General features: G+C 42.9%; 1 protein-coding gene across 1 annotated transcript in view; it reads right to left on the bottom strand.

Annotated features, from left to right (window-relative positions):
• BABAM2 (BRISC and BRCA1 A complex member 2) overlaps positions 1-22,337 on the bottom strand; it is a 349,865-nt gene that overhangs the window by 12,563 nt on the left and 314,965 nt on the right. Inside the window, exon 11 of the mRNA XM_006910348.2 lies at positions 16,277-16,430. Coding sequence (XP_006910410.1) covers positions 16,277-16,430 — 154 coding nt within the window. The remainder of the gene's footprint in view (positions 1-16,276; positions 16,431-22,337) is intronic.

The raw sequence follows: 22,337 nt of genomic DNA, 5'->3' as shown, positions 1-22,337 counted from the left end.
AGTCTTCTGGGGAAACCAACGATTCCTTCGAATGATTCTGGGTCCTCGCTGGTAGCTTTATGTTTGAAAAGGCCTACCCTCCCGCTGCCAAGAATACATTGTTTGGGTGAGATTTTTCTCACAGTGGCTTACCATGGAAAGAATTTTGAGCATGAATCAAAAGCTGTTGTTTTCCTAAAACCTGCAAATTTGTGAGCATGAGGTTTGGCTTGTGGTGATGGAGCCAGCCTCCTTCTGCTTTCCCATGAGTCCTGCTTTCTGGCCTAGAATCAGGGGTGATCATTTTGGACTTGGATTTGGCCTGGATCATTGACCGTGAGATTCTTGAGAGAAGAAAAATGGATTAGAGATAAAACCAGCTAGTGTCATTCTGTGGCAAAGAGGACACCCTGCAACCTTCCCTACCCTATTCAGAGGAAAGAACACAAAGTTCGGAGTCCAAGAGAACTGAATTCATATATGGCTCTGTCACTTAGTGCCTGTGTGCCTCGGGAAGTTACTCCGAGTCTTCATGTATTTCTCTCCGATGGGCCCATAGGACTCACAGGGTTGTTGTGTCAGGCACACACGCTAAGACCTCAAACCATGTTAGTTTCACTTCCTCCCACCCTCCACTCCCTTCACACAGCCACATACACACACTCGGAGGAACTCCCGTGTCACATTAATTCAACAAACATTTATTGAATGGCTCCTGTTTAATGAGGGAACCTGGACATCTGGGACCACTGCCTAAATAGTACCTGCACCCAGTAAGCATTCGATAGTTGTCAAATGAGTAAATGAACTAACTTCATACTTGGTATTTGATAGTTTATAATACATTTTTACAATTGCCTCATTTTAATCCAAGCAACAATCATGTGTATGAAATAGAGGCACATGGTAAAGGCAGAGTGGGATCTGGATATGAGCCAGAGCCCAGCAACAGCACTGGAGGGCCTGCCAGCCCTGGAGGGTCTTCTGTGCCTTCTGTGGGCACGGGCTTGGAGTAGGAAGGCATGACATTGAGGCATCCACATTCCACTAGAAGGGCCCTGCTGCTCCCAACCCCATGTCTGGCCCTAGCATCTATAGCTAAAAGTGAGGGGCATTATCATCAGCTTGGTGACTTAGAGCAGTAAGCGTTTAAAATCAGAAACATTTGCTAACTGGAAGAGTTCTTTTTCTCGGTCCCATGCTAGCATATAGGGCTATTCCCCAGTGCGGACTCCGCTGGGCTCCCATCAGCCTTCCCTACCGGGTTCGGAGGCACTATGCCCACTACCACCCTCCATCCTCCCTATCACGTCTTTCTAGGGCGCAGAGAGAAGTGCTCTTGTCTATAGCATTCTAACTTAGAATGTGCTCTGCATATTTTAGGGGCTCAAAATAGTGACAAACTACATTCCCTCTTGTTCCTAGCAGCCTTTCAGAACCAAGAAAGGAGACAGGAAGTAGAAATTGAGTCCTTGGCGACTGTAGGCTCCCAGCCCTCTTTCTTTCCAAACTTCCAGCCTCTGAAATACTGGGAACTGCTGATAGATGCAAAATAAGAAGGGTGGGTTGAGAATCTTTCAAAATTTGCTCACATGACTGGCTCGAATACAATCCAATGTGAGTTAAGAGGTAGAAATCAGATCTGACCACAAAGTCATCACACCCATGGAGAATTCATAACAATCTTCTCAAGATCATTCTGACAAAACACCCTGCAGAGGAGGGGTGTCCTGGCAGGATATCACACACTGGGCAACGTGTAACCCGATGCCTCGGGAGTGAGGTCAGTTCCCGCCACTGTGAGCTTGTCTATTCTGGACCTCTTAGCACATTTCTCTGTATTGCTAGCGTGTTACCTTTGAGATATAACTGTAGAATATCATCTGCATTCCTTAAGCCAAGCCAGTTTTAGGTCAGAAGTTGGCAGAGAAGAGCCAGGTCCTAAACTAGACCAGGGCCTGTAATGCCTGACGGGAGAGGACCAAGTCTTTGTGCTCCCAGCCATGGGGCACCCATCTTCTAGCCCTGAGACTCCGAGACCCCCCTGTACCGCAGCACTGCTTATAAGGACCAGCCCGAGCTGCTGTGGTCTCAAAAACCAAAGCCAAGCAGAGTTAACCTGCTGTTGGCCAGCAAGGCCCCTATGGAAGGACCTCAGAGACTTCTAGGATACCGGATATCAGGAGTGGCTGCTGCACTGAGGAGCGCAGCATCTGCCCTACACAGAGCTGTCAGGCCGAGGGAGCAAGTCGGGGCTAAAATCTGGCCCCTGCTCCGCTCACCAAGCTGCGCGCTCCCCCTGGGCTCTATGTCCGGAGAAAGGGGCATATTTTTCGTCTCCAAAGCTATGAGTGGAACTCTGCACCAACCCAAAGCGGGTACTTCTTTCTAGTTTGTACGAAAGTTCTTTACAGGCCCGGGGGCCCTGATAAGAGGACTGTCCAATTCTATGCCTTGGATTCCCTATAAATGCATCTAGAACGCAGGTCTGGAATGCGTGCCACTAGGATGCAGCTTTTATACATTAGAACCTTGTTTGGACTGGCACTGGGGGAAAAGGATCAGAAAGGTTGGTTCTTTCCTAGTCTCTGCATTTTTAAGGCTTCTTCAGGCCCCATTCCTGTTTTTCGCACCAGAGCCACCTACCTACCCTACCACTTTGAGCTACTTCTGCCTCATCCCACTGCTCAGACTTAGAGACTAAGGCAAACACAGACAGACAGGGGGTGGGGGGCGAGTTCAGGCAGCCACACAGGTTCTCAAGGAAGCATCTGGCTCCCTTTGCTGTCATGGTTATCAAGCAGACAAACCGGCATTTTCTTCCTCGTAGGTACAAATGAGTGTCCCACTCTGAACCATGCAACTGACTTACACAGTCAGACTTACACAGCGGGGGTGCCTTCTTTCCAAAACTGGTAGGCACCATGGATGCAGAGCCGGCAGACCAATGAACAAATACAGGCATTAGCAAAGTAAACTCTGAAAATACAGCAAAATAAGCCCCTACCCTTTGTGGATTTCAACAATCTGAAAGTATGCTTTGTGTTGTGACTATAGCTCCTCTACTCCCCCTCTACTCAGCTCCTTACTAGTCAGCTCAGGAGCCTCACCTGTAAAAGAACAGCCATAAGTTCAGAAGTCATAGAAAGTTGGATCTGAAAACCCTAAAGATTATCTAGTCCAGGGATCAGCAAACTTTTTCTGTAAAGGACCAGATCGTAAGTGTCTTTGGCTTAGCAGGCCATATACTCTGTCTCCGACAACTCAGCTCTGTCCTTGTAGTGATAGTGGCCATGCTCCATATGTAAATGAATGGGTGTATCTATGTTCCAATACAATTTTATAAAAACGGGCAGCTGGCTATATTTGCTCTCAGGTTATTGTTTGGCAATTCTTAATCTAGTACAACCCTCAATTTGCAGAGGAGGAGTAAAGTGATCCCTTTACAGTCAGAGGTCCCACCCAAGACCATCCAGGACCAAGACCTGCATGGGTTGGCGGGAGGAACAGAGATGCCACTGCCAGCCTTTGAGCCACCAGCACAGAAGGTCAAACTAGCTACTGGGATCACTGGAGATTTTGACTAACACATTTAACTTCACCAGAGAGGGCCAAAATGCAAGTGGAAAATCGCAGATTAAAATCTAATAGGACTGGGAAAGACAACACACAGAGATGTAACCATCAGTTATAGCCTCATAAGTATATGTTGCTAATGTTCAGTTGGACTCAGCTGGACTCAGACAGAGTCTTAAAATGTCTCTGGTGAAGGGCTGGTAAAAAGGAGAAACAAGGACCTGGAAAGCCACTGGCACTTGCCTGTGAACAATATGAGAAGAAAACAGCAAATTCATTTTTTCCAGTCAGCAGCTAGTCAAACATCTCACAGTACGTAAATGGTCAGAGAGGACAAACCCTCTTGTCCAGGGCTGAGAACAGGTTGTTTTGCTGTCAAGCATTTTCAAAACAAGTTTTCTTGGTCTCATGACAGGTTGTGGCAAGAACAAGAAAATAAAAAGAGTAGAAGGTCCCATGACCGCTGCCCTGGGCTTCCACGTGGGCCAACTCTGCCTGCACAGTCAAGTTTGCTTTCAGAGTGTGCAGATAAAGCTGGTCTTAGGGCTAATACCATCTCTCCAGTGATACCATTAATAAAGTGATTCCTCTAAGAACTCTCTGGCAGCCAGATAATCATTCTAGTCTGGGCAGAATAGGCCAAAGTCATTCTTAAGCCCAAGGGCATTATTCTGCTCAAATCTATGCCCTGCTTTGTTTTAATTTTCACCTCATGTTATGTGGGCAAATTATTTCTCTGAAACTGAGGTTAAAAGCCATCTGCTCTGAGGTGGATTTTTCCATCTCAATAGCAGAATACTTGGTCAGGGTGGGGCAGAGATCAGCAAGGAGGCACTGATGGGGAGGGCCAAGATTAAGCTGGCCTTAGAAAGTGCCATGAACTCCCCGCCAGCAGTGATATTGCTCCTAGGAGCTTAGGAGACTCAGCCTGAAGCACAGGGTGAGTGAAGCATGAAGCCAAAGGACATGCAGGCAAGTGAGGATCTGGAGACCACCGACACCAAGCAATACAGAGAAAATGTTCAAAAATCAACCAACCAGTGTGCTAGGAATTCTCAGACGCCCTCGGTTATTACTGAAGAACCCAATGCAGCGGACCCAGACTCAAGTTCAGACTCAAATTCTGAATAGCCGTGTGACCTTGGGCAGTGCCTTTTCCTCCTCTGGGTCTTCTTTGTTTCACTTCCAAAGTGAGGCAGCTGGACTGTCCTTCTAGCTCCCATACTGTGAGCCTCAGACTCGCCAGTGTGGGGAGAATTTGGTCAGCTACCATCACGCCTGTTTGGCCGCCTCAAATCACTCACAGCACAAGGGACGGCTACAGTTCCTGGGAGAAACCCTGTGAAAGAGGGCTTGCTCTTACTCCGGGACACCAGTTACAGACCACCGAGGCTCTCTCCCTTCTGCCGACTGTCTGCGAGAATGTTCTGAAGGAAGAGGGCCACAGGTCCGTGAAGACTGGTACGAGACATCCTTCCCCGCTGCGCCCCCACACACGCGGTGAGCGTGTCAGCACTTACTGCCTCTACCCAGGGAGTGGTCTGAAGGCGCTGCCAACGTCTGCCGTGCACCCGGCCTCTGCTGCCCGAGAGGGCAGACTGGAAGGCAGACGAGTCCTCCTTCCCCAAACAGGCAGACAGACTGTTCCGACTGCTGAGCTGTCCCTCCACACAGGATGCCCACAAATTTGAACTTCAGATAAACAACAACAATGTTTTAGTATAATGACGTCCTAAACACTGCATGGGATATACGTATACTAAATTATTTGTTGTTTATCCGAAATCCAAATTTAACTGGGCATCTTGTATTTTCAATTGCTAAACTGGCAACCCAGCTCTGGAGAACAAGAGCAGGTCTCTGAAAGCATTGGGCACTGAGGTGGCAAAGAAGGGGCAAAAGGCCCCGAGACAAACATTCCTTGATAGTGTTCCAAACATTAACAACAGTTACCATTCGCTCAACACCACAAATATGTCTGAGATTTTACAACCATTATTGCATTTAACAGTCACAATGCCCTGCGAGAGGGGACTGCTACCCTCCTGCACGGATGAGAAAACCAGCGTCTACAGAATTAAGGAAATACTACTAGAAAGTAGTAGAACCAGGATCTGCATCCTGGTTGGTCTGACTCCGGGGCACACGTTCCCTCCACCCTGCGGAACCTGGCTATCTGCCTCCTGTCACCCCAGGCTTCTCGGCTCCCGGGCCTCTGCGCACTCTGTCCCCTCTGGCAGGAGCGTCCTTCCTCCATCTCTGCACCTCAGAGCTGACCCATCCTCCAGTGGCAGCTTCCTCAGTCTCAGGAATCAGACATCATACCCTTTCCTCAGGACTCCCACTGCATTTCACCTGCACTTGGCACATATTTCTATCTTACGAGAGAGTTATTTACACAGAATTTTCATCACTTCTAGTTCAGTGAAGGGAGGGGCTCTACCCCACATATCACTGAACATGGTGCTGATATCTACTTTGAACTCAATAAACATTTGCTGAATGAATGGATGAATGAATGGGAAAAATGCTGGTGATCTTGGTAGAACCTAATCAGAGTGTCTGCCACTACAAATCCACACTGCGGCCCTCCAGACCTGAGTGTCATCCAAGGCAGAAAGCCCAGAGACATCAGTTCTAAACAGACAGCTGGGCTCAGCTGCTTGGCAATCAATTGGAGGAAGAGAGGCAAGGCATTATAAGGGTAGAATGCCAGTCTAAAAGTTGGGAAACCTGATGCAGATTCTCAGTTCCTGCGCTAAGTTACTCTGTGACCTTGGACAAGTCACTTCACTTTGGAGGTCCTCAGCTCCATAATCTGTAAAATAGGTGTAATCTCATAGGGTTGTTATGAGAATGACAGGAGTTAAAATATGTAAAGCATTTACAGCTGTGCTGGTGTAGTATACGTACTCAATACACATTATTACCATCTATAAGATGCTCAGTAAGGACTGGACGATTCGTTATTATTTATTTTCATAAAAACAACAGAGCCTCCTTGCCTTTACAGATATGTTCCCCAAAATTTTACTTTTCTGGACACCTGGCATGACGACAGTTTATGGATTATCCGATCCCCAAAATGATCAATAATGTAAAATTTTGATTTTCTAAACTTCAGTTGTGATTTTTAGAAGAGCTACAGAGCTTCCTGCTCTGCAATTCTGACTTGCACTCAGTGGACTGAGTAGTTAATACCGTGGATGGCTCCACTGTCAGAATGGAATCTCAACTGCTGATGGATGGACTGTTCCAAAAATCAATCAGCGGGCTTTGTAGTTGGGGCTCTTCAAAATGGGTGGATGAGTTTTAACACTCGGAGAGCAGCAACCTGTGTGTGTGTGTGTGTGTGTGTGTGTGTGTGCACGTGCACATACTCTGCATGTAGTATTGTGTGTGTGTGTGTGTGTGTGTGCGCACGTGCACATACTCTGCATACAGCTCTTAAATGTTTGCAGAAACCATTGACTCTTATAATCACGGCTGTTCTAAAGACTGTTTCCCTGACGGCCATGGCGTCTCTGCCTGGCAACTTGGTCCTGACCAGCCAGGGCACACAACCACCTTTTCTCCTCCGAAGTGACTATGGATTAATGACTACCCTACACCACTCCAGCCTCACTTCTGCTTTCTTGGTTTCCATTTTCCATTAGGCGTGACTAAGCACCAGAGGTTCTGTGTGTCTGGGAAGACAAGAGTCACTGGAATTTTTCATTCTCTTCTCAATGTGCAGCCTCCCTGCTGGTGCGGAGGCAGCTATGAAGCACTGTCTCTCTTTGGCCTACTCCATTACAGTATCCCTTTTCTTCTTTTGCATGTTGATTCTAGTAATAAGTTCGGCCACAGGAATGTTTACCTCCCCTTGAAGGTACTCAGTGCCAGGTCTGTATACTCTCAGAAGAGCTATTTCTATTCAAGAATACCCTGGGCTTTCCCCGTGGCCACAGCAGCCCTCAGCCTCCAGGCTGAGCCACTAGGAAGAAGGCTCCCATGCCAGGCCACCCCACGGGTAGGTGGATGGGTACGTGCATGCAGAAACGCTAACCTCCAGCCCTTGACTCCACTATGCTGCCCACGTGAGCAAGGGAACAGGAAACAGGCAAGTAAAGGTAAGAGGTCAAAGGTAGCTTGGGCTGGGCCATGGATCAGTGATCAGGGGCAGAGGGTTCTAATCTTGGTACTGTATGGCCTTGTACGAGTTCTTCCAGGAAATGAAAATGATGAATGTCAAGTCTATGCCAATCACTGTGTTAAAGGTTTTACACGAATTATTTCATTTAATCCCCACCACAATGGTTAATGCTTACCATGCTCAATCTTGGCTGTTCTAGATAATCTCTAAGGTTCCTTCAATGTTCCATGTCCTGAGACTGGCCCTTAATGACCTTCCCAGATGCATTTCTGCATGGTCACACAATTTACCTCTGCTATTGGCTGTGGAATTCGCAGGTCAATGGAGTAGTGGTAACTGCCCCAATATCTGCTCCTGTTTTTGCTCACCTATTTCTATTTTAAGTCACGAATTTAGTTCATTTTCACAGGTGGCCCCTGTGCTGCATGATCTGACAACAGACAAGACAGAATCCCATTTCTGCAGAAGCAAGGCCTCTGCTTGTCATTAATGACGTACACAGAATGGATGGCTGATTGCTCTTTGATGCTGACCTTTTTTTTTTTCTTTCTAGAATTCATGCCTTAATGAGAAGTGATAGAAACAAGCACTTGGCCCTCCTGCCTTGGCTGGACTCCACATCACACATGACAGCCCCGAGCAGCCCTGGCGGCACCTGTCAGAACCCAACACGCACATCTGAACAGTCAAGCCTAATTCCCAAGAAGCTGTTTTAACTTGACATTTGAAAATGTATTACATCTAGAATTATTTTACTGGGTGTGTGTTTGGGGCATATGTGTGCACGTTCTTCAACTGAAGTGTTCTATAAATATCAGATACGGGTTGTACAAGAAAGCACCACGTACATAGTGTACTTAATTCCATTTAGTAATGTTTTCAATTTGTGTCTGACCTCTGGCAACAGAGATGGATTTTTTTCCAACATGAACAAAAAAAAAATGCTAAACTACCTTAAACACAATTATTACTTAAAATCCCAGAAATCAATGAGAGTTTGGTGATCATCGGCTAATAGCCCGGTACTTTCAGATGAGGGTACTAAGGCCAAGAAAGGTGAAGTGTCTTTCCCAAGATCACACAGAGAATTAATAATGACGCCCAGATGAGATCCAGGTCTCCTAACTCCCAGGCCACTATTCTTTGCGTTTTCTTTACTTATTGCATGTTTCCTCTTCCAACAGTTGAAAGGCAACTCTGATTCCATTAGTGTATGTTTCTACTTTGGTAGACTGAAAAAAATCCAAAACCAACTCTTCTACCCTTTCCTTTCTGACTCTATAAGATGCCCGTCTATTTTTCCAAGAAGGAAAATACATGACTATAACTCACAAACAAGGAAGTAGCTATACTTGGTTATCACGAATATTTTCCCAGTGGCTAAGAGGAATAATTAGAACCCAAGCCTGAGCACTCAGTAGCTCTTACAATAGCATAATTGAGTTAATTTCCCCGACAAAGATGAGTTGACCTTACAGTTATTCTTTCCACGTGCAGCTTCTTCTAGCGTGCATGACCGAAACCAGAAAGTAAACCCTAACCCTGTTTTCCACTGAGAAAGCAGGATGGATGGGGGAGGTTCAGTCCTTGAAAGAGCCCTCACAGGGGGCAAGGAATGCAATCAAAGGACAGCAGGAACACAGACGGAGGGAGGGCCTGTGGAAAAGATGGTCTGCGGGGTCCTGTCAAAGGGAGTGAGGAGTCTGAGCTGGGCTGTAAACGCTCTGTGCCTGGTACAGCCTGAAAGCATGGTAAGCAGCTCACTCTGGGATGAGGGCTGTATTAGCAGTAATTGATGGCCAGGCTTTTTAATGGAGCTTATCATTTCACGGCAACAGATGTCAGGTTCTAATAAATAACATGTTCTCTCTGACCTACGCAATTTGGAGAGGATGCCTGGACGTCAGGCAGATCTGGATTCCTCCCCGTCTCTGTTGCTCTCTCTTCTGAAAGCAAAAACAAACCATATCTCTTGAAGATACTTTTCAAAATGATTCTCTTTGAGAGTTCAAGGATCCTGAAATGCCATGTTATTTATTTGCTGTATTTTCTTCTTCACAGCTTCTCTATTTCTAACCCCCAGGAGGGATGGCTGAGCTTGCCCGTGCGGGGCCCCAGGGTGTGCGGGTGAGTGGAAAGCTCTGGTGACCTTGGGCCTTTCTTGATCCCTGGATGGGCTCACCCTCACTGGTACCCTTCTGTCCTCTCAGGGTACTCCGATCGCCCAGGCTCTGCCGACCTGGGCCTGGAAAATTCCCTCCTCTCTCCTGAGGGGAGTTCGGCTAAGACGAAGCTGGGATTTTTTAAAGGGAACTATTCCTAGGAAACTCATGGTAAAACAAAAGATGAAAGAAAACCCATGAATCATAGCTGCAGTTGGCCTTGCAGGTTCTGTCACCAAGGTCTGACCGCAATGAGCCCCCTGCAGCAGAGCTTTCGGGGAGCTCGGTCCTGGTTGCTCTGTCTACCTCAGTGCCCTCCCTGTTGCCAGGTACCCTTCCTGCTCAGACTGGCTCAGCTGTGCAGCTGCTTCCCCTTGCAGAGGGGCTGTGGCGGGGAGTGATCACAGCTGGCCACAGTTCCTACCTTCCTGGTCATCCACATACCCTTAGGTGCCAGATGGGAATTCCAGAAATACAGAAATAAAGGGGAGGAGTGGGGGTAGAGGAGGGGGAGCCGGCTGCAAAGTCCTCACCAGGGTTTTCCCTAACAGTGAGCGAGGTCTGGATACCCCGATTCCAAAGCTGGGCCAGCTGGGGATCCCTCTGGCCAGCTTACCAGGCACAGAAACCGCCTGACTCGGCAACTAAACCACAAGAGAAAGAAAGCATAATTTGAGCTGCACTAAGAAGCTACCTACCAACAAAGGAGCGAAGAAGTAAGTATCTCCCGGAGAAACAAACAGATACATAGGCTCACATTATAACCACTTACATTTCATGAACACCCCCTCCCCCAGGCTACCCTTAGTCCCCAAAGTATTCTCAGGTCTCAGGGCTCCTGTGACCATGCCGTGAAGTACCCTCTTAGAACCAGGATTTCCACACTGTGCCCCCTGGCATCCTAGGGGTCCAAAGGGGCCTCAGAAGCCACAGTAAGGGGTACAAATCGGGTGGGGACATCTACTCCCTTCTCTTGAATCAAGGAGAGGAGATTTGTATTTATCTATTTTATTTAGGGGACTAATGAATAAGGCTGGACTGAAGCATTTAGCAGCTAATGAGAAGTTTGAAGTAAATGGTATCTTTGAGAATATTAAGGTATCAACAATAAAAAATCACTGAAATAGTCCAAAACGTACCTTTTAAAAAATTTTCTTGAAAGTTATTCTGCAAAGACTGTTGGACGACAAATAATAAGAGCATGAATGGTGAAGAGCAACATGTGGGGAATCACAGACCGCTTTGGGAGCACTTGCATCACTTTCTAGATAAGAAAAGACCATCTTTTTTCTAACCTTGAGGCAAGAACGGAAATAACATGATTTTAGAAGGTTCATGATGAATTACTCCCATGTGTTGACTGAGAAGATATTTTGGAATATTCTTCTCTTCAGTGATTCCATTATATAATAATTTAATGTGTGACGAGCCATTGCAGTAGGTGGTTCTGGGGTTAAATTCTATTCTAAGAACCTACTTAGGCCTCAACTTGATACTTTATACAATGAAATTCATGGAAGACTCACTCCATGTAATCATAGATTTATCAGACTAGACAGGATTACAGAAAATCATTTGATTCACTCTTCTAGATACATCTAAAACTATGTACGAGAAACCAAGTAGGTAACTAGTGGGTTCAATTTTTTTTAAGTGATAGTTGGGTTTATGTAGATTAAACAACTGAAGGGTAGATTTTTTCCCACTTTTCAAACTGGCTGGTGCCGGCATCAAGTGGACACAACCACAGGTGACAGCAGCCCTGGATGGGGCAGCCTAGAACTTAGGAATTTCTGGCCAAGTCGCGAGGTTAGTAAACTGTTTACTGGGGTGCATGTGAAGACAGCAATGCTGACTTTGCTAACTTTTAATTAAAAATCTTTTCTTCTCCAAGGGAAAAAAGAGCTACTAGAATTTAGTAGTAATAGTGAATTTAGCAATGTCACAGGATACCGGGTTAACACAGAAAAATCATTTGCATTGTTATCCACTAGCAACTAGTAAGTAAAATCTAATAAAATCATCCCAATCAAAATCTCAGCAGGCTTTTTTCTTGAGTAGTAGGAGGGGCTGGAATTGGCAAACTGATTCTAAAATTTATATGAAAATGCAAAGGACCTAGGATAGTCAAAATAATCTTTAAAAAGAACAAAGTTGGACAATTTACATTTCCTGATTTTAAGAATATTGGTATGCAAATAGGAAGATGGATGGAATAGAATAGTGTCCAGAAATAGACCTACTCATATATGGTTAAATTATTCTGACAAAAGCATGAAGGTAATTCAACAGGGAAATAAAAGGCTTTTCAACAATGTTGCCAGAATACCGGGGTATACATAAACACGAAACATTTACTTCAGCCTCTACCTCATACCATACACAAAAAATTAATCTGAGGTGGATAACAGACATAAATGTCAAACCAAAACCAAAGCTTCTAGGAAAAAAAATAGAAGAATCTCTTCATGACCTTCTGGTAGGCAAATAATTATGAGGACATAAAAAACTTTAATGTAAAGGGAAAACACTGATAAAATAGATTTTATTAAAAATAAAAATTCTCTGCTCATCAAAAGACACTGTTAAGAAAATGAAAAAGCAAGGCACAGATTGGGAAAAAATACTTGTAATACGTATATCTGTCAATATACAAAGGACTCTTAAAACTCAAAAATCAAAAGACCAACAATCCAATTAAAAATAGGCAAAAATTTGAACAGACACTTCACAAATGAAGATATATCAATAAACACATGAAAAGATGTTCAACATTACTAATCATCAGGAAATCAAAATTAAAAACATAGTAAGATATCACTTCATCACCTCTAGAATAGCAAAAATTAAAAAGACTTGTGACAATAGCAAGTACTGGAGAGGATACGGAACAACTGGAACCCAGTATATTGGCAGTGGGAGCGTGAAGTGGTATGGCAGCTCTAGAAAAAACTTACCAGCTTCTTATTAAGTTAATAGTACACATACTCTCACTTCTAGGTATTTACCCACAAAACTGAAAACATAAGTCTACAAAAAGCTTATATAAGGATGTTCATACAAGATCTATTCATAAAATCCCCAAACTGGAAACAACCCAAATAGGCACATGCAGATGAATGGATTAATAAGTTATGGTATATTCACAGAATGAAATATTAGTCAGCAGTAAAAATGAAATTCCATTACAGATAAATCTAAGATAATTAAACTGAACACAAAGGCACGGAAGAATATAATCTGTATTATTGCATTTATAAGAAGTATCTAGAAGAGGAAAAACTAAGACACAGTGATAGAATGAAACAGTGGTTGTCTTGAGGGGTGAGGAGACCAACTGAGAAGGGGTAGAAGGTAATTTTATCAAAACTCCATCAAAAGATATGGTTAAATTTGTTAACTTTGTTGTACGCAAATTAAACAAAAAATATATTCAATGCCGTTGCCTTTGAAGAACTCACAATTAAGGAAATGAAACATATATAAAGATGTGAAAAATCAAAGAATACTACGAAAGAGATTTCAAAGCAGTATACGACCAGCAGCCAACCAAGCCTAGGATAGGAAGAGGGGAAAGAACTGCCTGCAAGTTAGCGTGGATGGGGAAGACCACAAGGAAGAACGGTGAGTAGATTGGAAGGGGCAGAAGGAGGCAGGAAAGGGGTGAGCAAAGGCACTGTGGGACAGAAGCACAAGCTAAATCCAAGGGTCCTTCAGAGGTCGACTCATTGACTGACTGTTCATATCAAGACCATCCAACAGGGAAGAGGACAGGCTTGTTTTACAGGATGATGTTACTAGAAGGGTTACTAGCTCTGCCCAAGGCCACAGAGCATAAAAGGTTAGACCTTGGATAGGAACTGGGGCATGCATGATCCCAAAGCCTGTGCTCACCCAGTACAGGGTATTTCACTTGTGAGGACAGAATCTGCTGGGCAGCCATGAGCAAGAAGCACATGCCTAAGGAAAAGCCCGGGTCAGTGCCAGTAAGTGTTCTTTTTGAGTTCATGTGTTTAAAATTTTGCTCGACAGGAGGGAATAAACAACTGACTCCACTCAAAGGGCTCTACTGCTGTTCATAAACCATGAGAGCGGTTATGTCATGGGCAGACCTCTCGAAGTGAATTACAGCCTTTTACGCACTGTGTGCATACAATATTTTCACATGACAAAGAAACAGGGCGTGTAAGGAATGTCACAGTTGACCTTTCTCTCTTTCTGTCCTTTCTCTCCAACTTTCTCCACCAATCTCAAGTCTGTACTGCAGCATACTGGTTGTGTTTGTCCATTATCCACCTTCTGACAGAGCCCAGGCAAGCCATGCGGTTCAATTTAAGGAGGGAGCTTTAAAACTATTTCTTCTTCCTAGCACGAGCTGCCGGCTTTCTCTTTTATTACATTTAAAATGGATCCATCTTACTACAGCAGAAAGCAGATTTTTTTCAACGTTACTTCAGATGTTTTCTTTAGACTGGTGTTAACATAAAGCAAATGTCTCTTGCAACTCTGAACTGATCTGTTAAGATAAACAGGCTTCACTTACGATATTCCTATAATGAAATCACAGGCTTGTGGTCTGCAACTCCTTACAGATTCAATTCATACACTAAAATGTCTACTTACACACACACACCCCAAGATAGCTTTGCCATGGAAACCACAAAGACACATCTGGTTCAGACTCCACAGCACATACCACAAATAACAGCCCATCTTCTAAAGGCAGATCTTATGTAGACACAAGGAAAGCTCAGAAAATTAAAAATTGCAATATTTCAAACATAAAACTTACTTTATAATCTTTTTTCAAGTGCATTTCAAGATATATTGTCTTAATCATTATCATTAGTTATATTTGCATATTCTTTTTTTCCTTGAATAGAATTTTAGACTTGGGCATCCTGACAAATATAGGGAGAAAGGGCACACTGCAGTTTCAGACACCAACAGCTCTGAATTCCACAGATGAACCTTGGAGGCCTGGATTTCTAGAGGAAGCCACTCTGTCGTTACTTAAAAGAGCTCCAATCCTGCTATAAGTGAACGTCTTATGCAAGAGAAAGTATAGGAGATGCCAGGAGGCACCCTGGGAGGCAGAGAGGTCTCAGGGAGGGGGAGGCAAGAGCAGAGTCCTACTAAACAAGAACATTTTGGGTCTGAAAAGGCAAGTTTTGTTAGTAAGTACTTTAAAACTGTTAGACGTTTGACATGATAGAGGCTTTGATCTCTCCGGCAGAGCTATAGATTCCAAGAAGACATGGACAATTTCTAATTTGCTTATCTTTGTACCCCTAGCATGGAGTATACTGCCTAGAACATAGTAGATGCTCAAGAAATACTGGATGGCCGCATGAAAAGGATACTTAATGGGTATTCTTCATTTGTGTGAGTCTTTGGATCTGATCATCCTTCAGTTGGGATCACAGGTAGGAACATATGGATCTTCAGAGTAATAAAGTAACAACCAGCTGTCACTCTATGATTTACTTTTGGAAACAATGATTTTGAACCACTGTTGCTTCAATCTAGGAGGCATGGTTCATGAAGACTGATGTTCCAGATACTAACGTCTTAGCTATAAAAAACACTCAGCATATTTCTATATTTACCTATTTGATATGACTGGTGAAAGCTTTCCACAGGGAGGTTCAGGTGTAATAGCTGTAACTCTATAAACTCCCGACTCTAGCTAATTTCAACCTCTATCAAATTCCCAACTTACTTTTACAGAGATTTTAATAGTTATAAGCTATTTGTGAAGCCATTTATTCAATCAAGGAAGATGCGGGCCCTACCTTCGGCAATGGCTGCAGAGATACAATGAGGTATATAATTCACTCTGTTTATACAAAGACATTACAGTTCCATATGATAAACTAGGTACTGGATCTATTTATTGACTACGAAGCAACAAACAAACAAACAAAACCATTTAACTATTTGTTTACCGCCAGCTGAAATTTTCCATATTTTAACAATAAGAAAGTAGCTGCCAACAATCTCATCATCGACACCTTTTATCCACTCCAATTCCTATTTAGTATTTCTCTAATCTAAATAGAGAGGTAGATTTCTGATAAATCTTGTAATCCATTAAAACAAACAAACAAACAAACAAAAAAAAAACAATGCCATCTACCTGATGAGGCTAGGTAAGGGGGTTGGCAAGCTTTTTCTGTAAAGGGCCAAATGGCAAATATTTTTGAATTTGCGGGTCATATGCTGTGTATTGCAATGACTCACTCTGCCACTGTAGCATGAAAACAGCCATAGAAAGGAAGTAAAGAAATGGGTGTGGCTGTGTTTCAATAAACCTTTATTTACAAAAATAGGCACAGGGCAGGATTTAGCCTGTGAACAATAGCTTGCCAACTAGATAAACAAAATATTTTTACCTGTAGGAAATAACAGTGGATTCACTTACTTTGCTCTTTTGGCCATTTCATTTCCATCCCATCTGGGGCTGTATGGGTAATTTTTTTGGGCCTGGGAATAAAGCTGTCCACTGTTGGTGAAGTGATAGACGGACTGAAATGTGAGAGTTGGCTGGTCTCGAGGGAAAAACAGGGGCAGGTCGACTGCAAACACAGAAGAAAGGGAAAGAAAGTTAGGGTTTAAATGCATCGTAATACGTTTTTTTTTTTTTTTTTGTTAAATCTGAATGTTATGAGACTCTATTTAAACCTTAATACTGGTTGAAGCCTAGGTAAAAGGTACGGAGGGAGGGACCAAGGGACAAGGTGCTCTCCCTGCCTTCAAAGAGTTTAGAGTCTAGGTAGGGAGGCGAATCACACAGAAATGAAAATGTAACCGACATGAGGCCTGGTGTGCAGGTGCTGAAGGAATGGCATGAAATGGCTGCAGAAGCTGAGTGCTCCCAGTCACCTGAACTTCTCCGAAGGCACGTACCTCGTCCAGTATTCCACAGCAGAGTTAGCTGTCTACCTACATTAAGTCTCTATTATACCATAAACTCTCCAAAGGTTGGGCAGTGTCTTCCTCACCTGTAATTTGGTGGAGGAAGTGGGATGGAGGCTATTTGTCAAGAATGGACTTAGAAATGGGATCTTCGAGAGGGCAGATAATAATCTTTGTTTTCTAGGCTATAGCAACTAGACCACCAGAAAAAATAGAGTTGTTACTTTACTTCCAACCAAGCAGTGAATTTTGATACTCAGTAGTTTCAAGTTTTTCCATATGTTACCACATATACCTTTTAAACCAGTGGGAGCGCCTTAACAGAATGCAACAGGGCGCCACATATGTCTACTGTTAACGTATAGACTGACTCTAATCTTTGCTGATAACAAGTATTATGTGCTTTAACTGTTCATTTTGGGGTTCTTTCACTCCATTTTTAAAAAGAAAATGACATTTTTTAGTTGAGGCAAACCATCATTAAAAACAGATTGTTTCAATAGCACATTCCTCGAGGTATGTAATGTATATTTGTGTGAATGTTGTCCACTTCTAGGACAAAGAACAGGCAGGCACGTGAATGTATCAAAAATAATAAGAACAATGTGTACAGGATTTTCTAGCTCTACAGAATACTACTACATACTTTATCTAATTTGATACTTATAACTCTATGAAGCAGATATTATTTTCGTCATCTTTATTTAATAGATGAACAAACTTGAGACTCCAAGAGGTTTATTAACTTATTCATGCCATAGCCAGGCAGGGGCAGGACTCAAATTTAGTCCCGTGATTTAAATCCTAATCTCCTTTTACTGGGCCACCTTGACTTCTGCTCTTAAAGATACTGGTGCAACCTGCTTGCCACACACTCACTGTGTCCTAATTATAATTGAGCAAGTTCAAGTGTCTACGGTGAAGGATGTACAAGGTTCATCTTTCTGGCGACATGAGGCAAATACACACACACACACACACACACACACACACACACACGATAGTTATACATACATTTATCACCATGCCAGTTTAGGGTAACATTTGACTTGGACTAGACTCTCTTAGCAGCCAATATGATGTCTTGAAAAAAAAAAAGTTAGGTTTGCAGAAAACTTAAAAAAAAAAGAAATAAAAAACTGTCCAGTGGTAGGGCCTGTTGACCTCTGCGTGCATCTGACACTGACTCAGTGCTGTAGGGGGTTTCTACACGTGAATCACACCAGAACCAAAGAAAAGGGGCAAAGTTTTGAATGTCCACCCTTTAGTCACATTTTCCACCTCAATGAAGTCTCAGTGTCTATCTGTGCCAAAGCGGAGATTTAGTAACATATAGGAACAATACAATGTATGAAAAATAGACTAATTCAAATGATAAATAATTTAATTCAGAAAACTCTTTTGAATCCTTTCATATTACAAAGCATGATCTGTAACATCTTCAGTCATTTCAAATACTGCTTTTAAAAATAGGTTTATATCTTTTCTGATTACTCCTTTTATTTCTTCTAATTAATTGTGAAAAATGACTGTTTACATTATATATTTTATATATTTATAAATTTCCAAATATAAAACAAGATTTGGATTAACCCAAAAATAATCCCTAATAGCATTGGTAAAAAGTATGTAACATGAAAGCTTCCCTTTAAAAAAGTAACAATTTAAATGATAGAAATCAATGGCAATAATTTATAAATTTAGAGCAAACATAGTCACCAATCAGTATCAAAGTAACAAAGACAATACCACAGGCTTCATGATTCCCAAGCTATCAGCTTTTTCTGGGCTTTGAAATGCATTATAGTTTTTGTTCCTGTTATTTTGTTTCACTGAAAATGAGTTGCTGGTATTTTGATATGTTGAAAATGATTTTCCCGCCTAGTTCTGAATCATCCACTCTGTCCCCCTAAATGCTCAATTAGCATCAGAAATAATTCAAAATGTGAATGCAAATTTATTTACCTAGGCAAGTGTGTTGTTCTGATTAAAAAAAAAAAAATTGTCAGCCAGCTATACGCTGATATGTACTATGATCCCACAAAAGCACTGATTATATGATTATTTCTCCATGGAGATTTTTCTTAAAAAGCATAGTTGAAGCCAGTATTAAAATACTGAAAACAGTGGCTGGGTTATTAGGGGAGCCGGCATGGACGGCGGACTTCAGAAATAAAATCATTAATCTACATGAGAAAAAATTAGAAAAATATAAATATCTGGCTCAACTTAAGTTGTATCCTGTCTGTATTAGCAGTCAATAAAAGAATGGCTTCTTTAAAAATGTTCTATGCATAAGAAGGAGTTAATAAAAATATTTGTGACAAATACTTTGCATTCTTCTTGTAAGAATGATTTGAATGGTACAAATTAGTCAGAACTGAAGAAACACAAAACCCGTTTTCCTTATCCCCAGTGTTTCTGTCACTTAACATCTGCCGGTAGGCTAACTCATGTTTTTCTGATGCACAGTAAAATAATGACTTCAGGCCTTCAAACAGCTAACTTGCTCTGAAGAAACTTCCGGGTTCTAAGCAGCTTGGGCTCATAGTTTCAGCTATATCAAAATCTGCTTCCTTAGAAACCAACCCACCCACTGGCCCAGGTTTGATTCCTGGAGTAGAATCATTCCATTTGGTTCAGTTTACTCACTGCTGGTATTATTTTGACAACTGCTTTCTATTTCCTTCTTCCTATATACAAAGACTGAACTTTGGTCAGATCTCTTTATCCACAGAAGGGATGGTATCCTCGCTGGATCAGTACAATCTCAATAACCATTTTTGAAGCATTATTTTCTTCAAGAACTTGTTGAAATAGCTGCACCCAAGCACTTCCAATTCTGCACAACCTGGGCCGTGCGCAGGACTCCTCTGCAGGGCTCTGACGCCTGGCAGAGGGCAGGGAATAACGAAACGCCGCACCGCCTTGCCTCGTGCTGGACAGTCGCTGCGGTGGCAGTTCCACTAGTCACGTTCCCTGAGCTAGTGGTGCCTTCCAGGCAATCACCTGCCACGCAGCTTTGCGAGGGAGCTGAATGCTGCCTCTCTCTAAACCATGCTGGGTTCCAGATGGACAGATGGAGTCTCACCTTGTCTAGTAAACAAGCTTACTCGCCCCCAAATGCTCCTCCCTCACCATGCGAAGACTTCATTAAGTTGTACTGAAGTTCACAAGAAACTCCTTACTTCTTTAAAACTGCAACAATGGAAAAATGACTCTGAATGGTCAAAAGAAACGTGACACTATGTATCTGATCCACAGGACAGCTGTCACACACTCACTGAGAACCTTTTAGACACATTTCTAAGAAGTTTGATTACATTGTTTTTCCAGAAATCTAATTATGGCAAGATGAGGACAAGGCACATTGACAGCAAGTAGTGATAACTAGCAGTCTGACACAAAGGAAGGAGAGAGAATAATAAATAACGGCGGACTGAGGAATTCAAAAAGAAGCCCACTCTAGGGGCATTCAGTGTCGGGACAAAAAGCCCCATCATCCATCACGCTATGGCCATCCAGGAAGGGGATGTTCAGCCCCAATCCAGGTAACCATGGTAGACACTCTTGGTTACCCACCCAACAGCCATTCCCCACTCTCCTTTTTTATGGGAAGAGCCCCACTCCCACTCCCCACTCCGAAATTGCTGGCTCTCCAGTCTCAGAGCCTTCCACAGAACCAAGAAGGGAAATGTGATTCAGTCCTGCCAGTGAGACCCAAGGAGAAGTCGGCTGAGGGTCTTCTGAGAAATACTTTCCTCTCTGATTAAACACGTATAAGGAGAAGCGCCCGCTCCATTACTGCCTTCGATCTTATCATGTGAGATCTCGAGGCTTGGAGCTGTGCTCCTATCTTGTGACCAGGAGGGGACATCAGCCCGACATCACTGAGCTGCCGAATTCATCATACCTGGAGCTACCCGGCTCCGAGCTTCTTGTTATGTGAGACGATTACGAGTCCGAACTATTTAAACCTCTTTTAATCAGGTCTCAGGCTTGTAATCAAAGGGATCTAAAGAAATGTTATTTCTTGCAGCTTCTGTTCAAGAAGGCAGGATAATTGTATAATCTATTTCAGAAATATTTCCACCAAGCATGGTTAAAAAACATTCAAGGCACATGAGTAGGAAAGTTTTAGTTGTCTGGAAAATTCAGTTATGTGGGACAGTTCAATCCTTGGAAATGCCAAACAAATGAGGGGTTAACCATAATTGCTTCCCTGGGAGTCACATCATCAAATACTTTCATCATTATTCACAAGTCAGCCATTATTTCATTTCTCCAAAACTTCAAACTGTATACTCCTGAGCTTTTCCTCCTGTGCTCTTGGGTTAGTAGGGAAGATACTCATGGACTTGCTGTGTAGTGGTTATGGTTATGTTCCTATTTCCAGGCCTCTCAGGCCTCTCCAGTTCTTCGAAGCCTCATTAGGAGATAGTTCTCGCCCCATGTTGACTTGTTGTAAACTCCCCCTCCAACAGTGACTCCATCGGGGGCTGTCTCTTCCTAAGAGCAGTCTGTATGCGGCTCATTCCCAGGCTGCTCCCACAGTGGGCGCACAACCAGTGAGGGAAGTCTGCCATCTATCTATTCACTGACCACCCCAATCTTACTAACTGCACACTAAACCTTCGAGACACAAGGGTTCTAACCACTAGAAAGTTAAACACCACATATCCAAAATACTCACAAGAAATGTAAAAGTAAAGGTTTCCATTTCAGAAGTAGTCCTATTCAAGTCATCAAAAATTTCCTTTTACCATCATGGCCTTTCATTTAAGTGACAGGGAAGACTAAATATTAACCAGATTTTGTTAAACTAGTTTCAAATATTCACTATCTTTTGTGTGATTTGATCATGTAAACAGGTTACCTTTGGGGTTTTGATATTACCAAAATGAAGCCTGAAGATTCTTGAATTTTGCTGTAAATTCTAAAATGGGAGGAGACAGCATGGTACTGTGGAACAGGCACACAGCCTTTGATGTCAGATAAAATGGGGTCAAATCCTGGCCCCACCATCTATTAGCGGTGAGACCAGAGGCAATATACTTCATCTCTTTGAATCTTGATTTTCTCATTTGCAAAATGAGGATAAGGATTCTTATCTTATAGTGTTGTTAAAAGGACTGAACGAAAATTGAGCAGCTACTAAATAAATATGCATTTCCATTCCCTACTCTCCCTTTTCCTTAGCTTTTATTTTTTAAATCTGGCTTTCTACAGTGTTTCATATATGTGAAATTTCTGACAACTAGAGCATAAGCCTTCATGATGATTACATTTTAACTATTTTGATGGAAATCTTTCTAAACTTTGTACATACCTTTATATCCCAGTAAATATACTGAGAATAATTGAGCTGTTTCTTGATGATGGAGAACACATGAAAAACTCATTGTAAGTGACAGCCTCAAGTGCTCAGAAAGACAGCTTGCTCTTTCACAAATGTGTCCTGAGAGCCACACCTCCAAATTGTTCACTGTTAAGAGCTGATGCACCTTTAGTGTGTGGTACACTGAGGTCCCCAGGGATACTGGGGGTGTGTGACAAGCTGTTTGGCC

Source organism: Pteropus alecto, unplaced genomic scaffold (genome assembly GCF_000325575.1).
Source record: "Pteropus alecto unplaced genomic scaffold, ASM32557v1 scaffold61, whole genome shotgun sequence".
Classification (NCBI taxonomy): Eukaryota; Metazoa; Chordata; class Mammalia; order Chiroptera; family Pteropodidae; genus Pteropus; species Pteropus alecto.
This window is presented reverse-complemented; position numbering and strand designations above follow the sequence as displayed.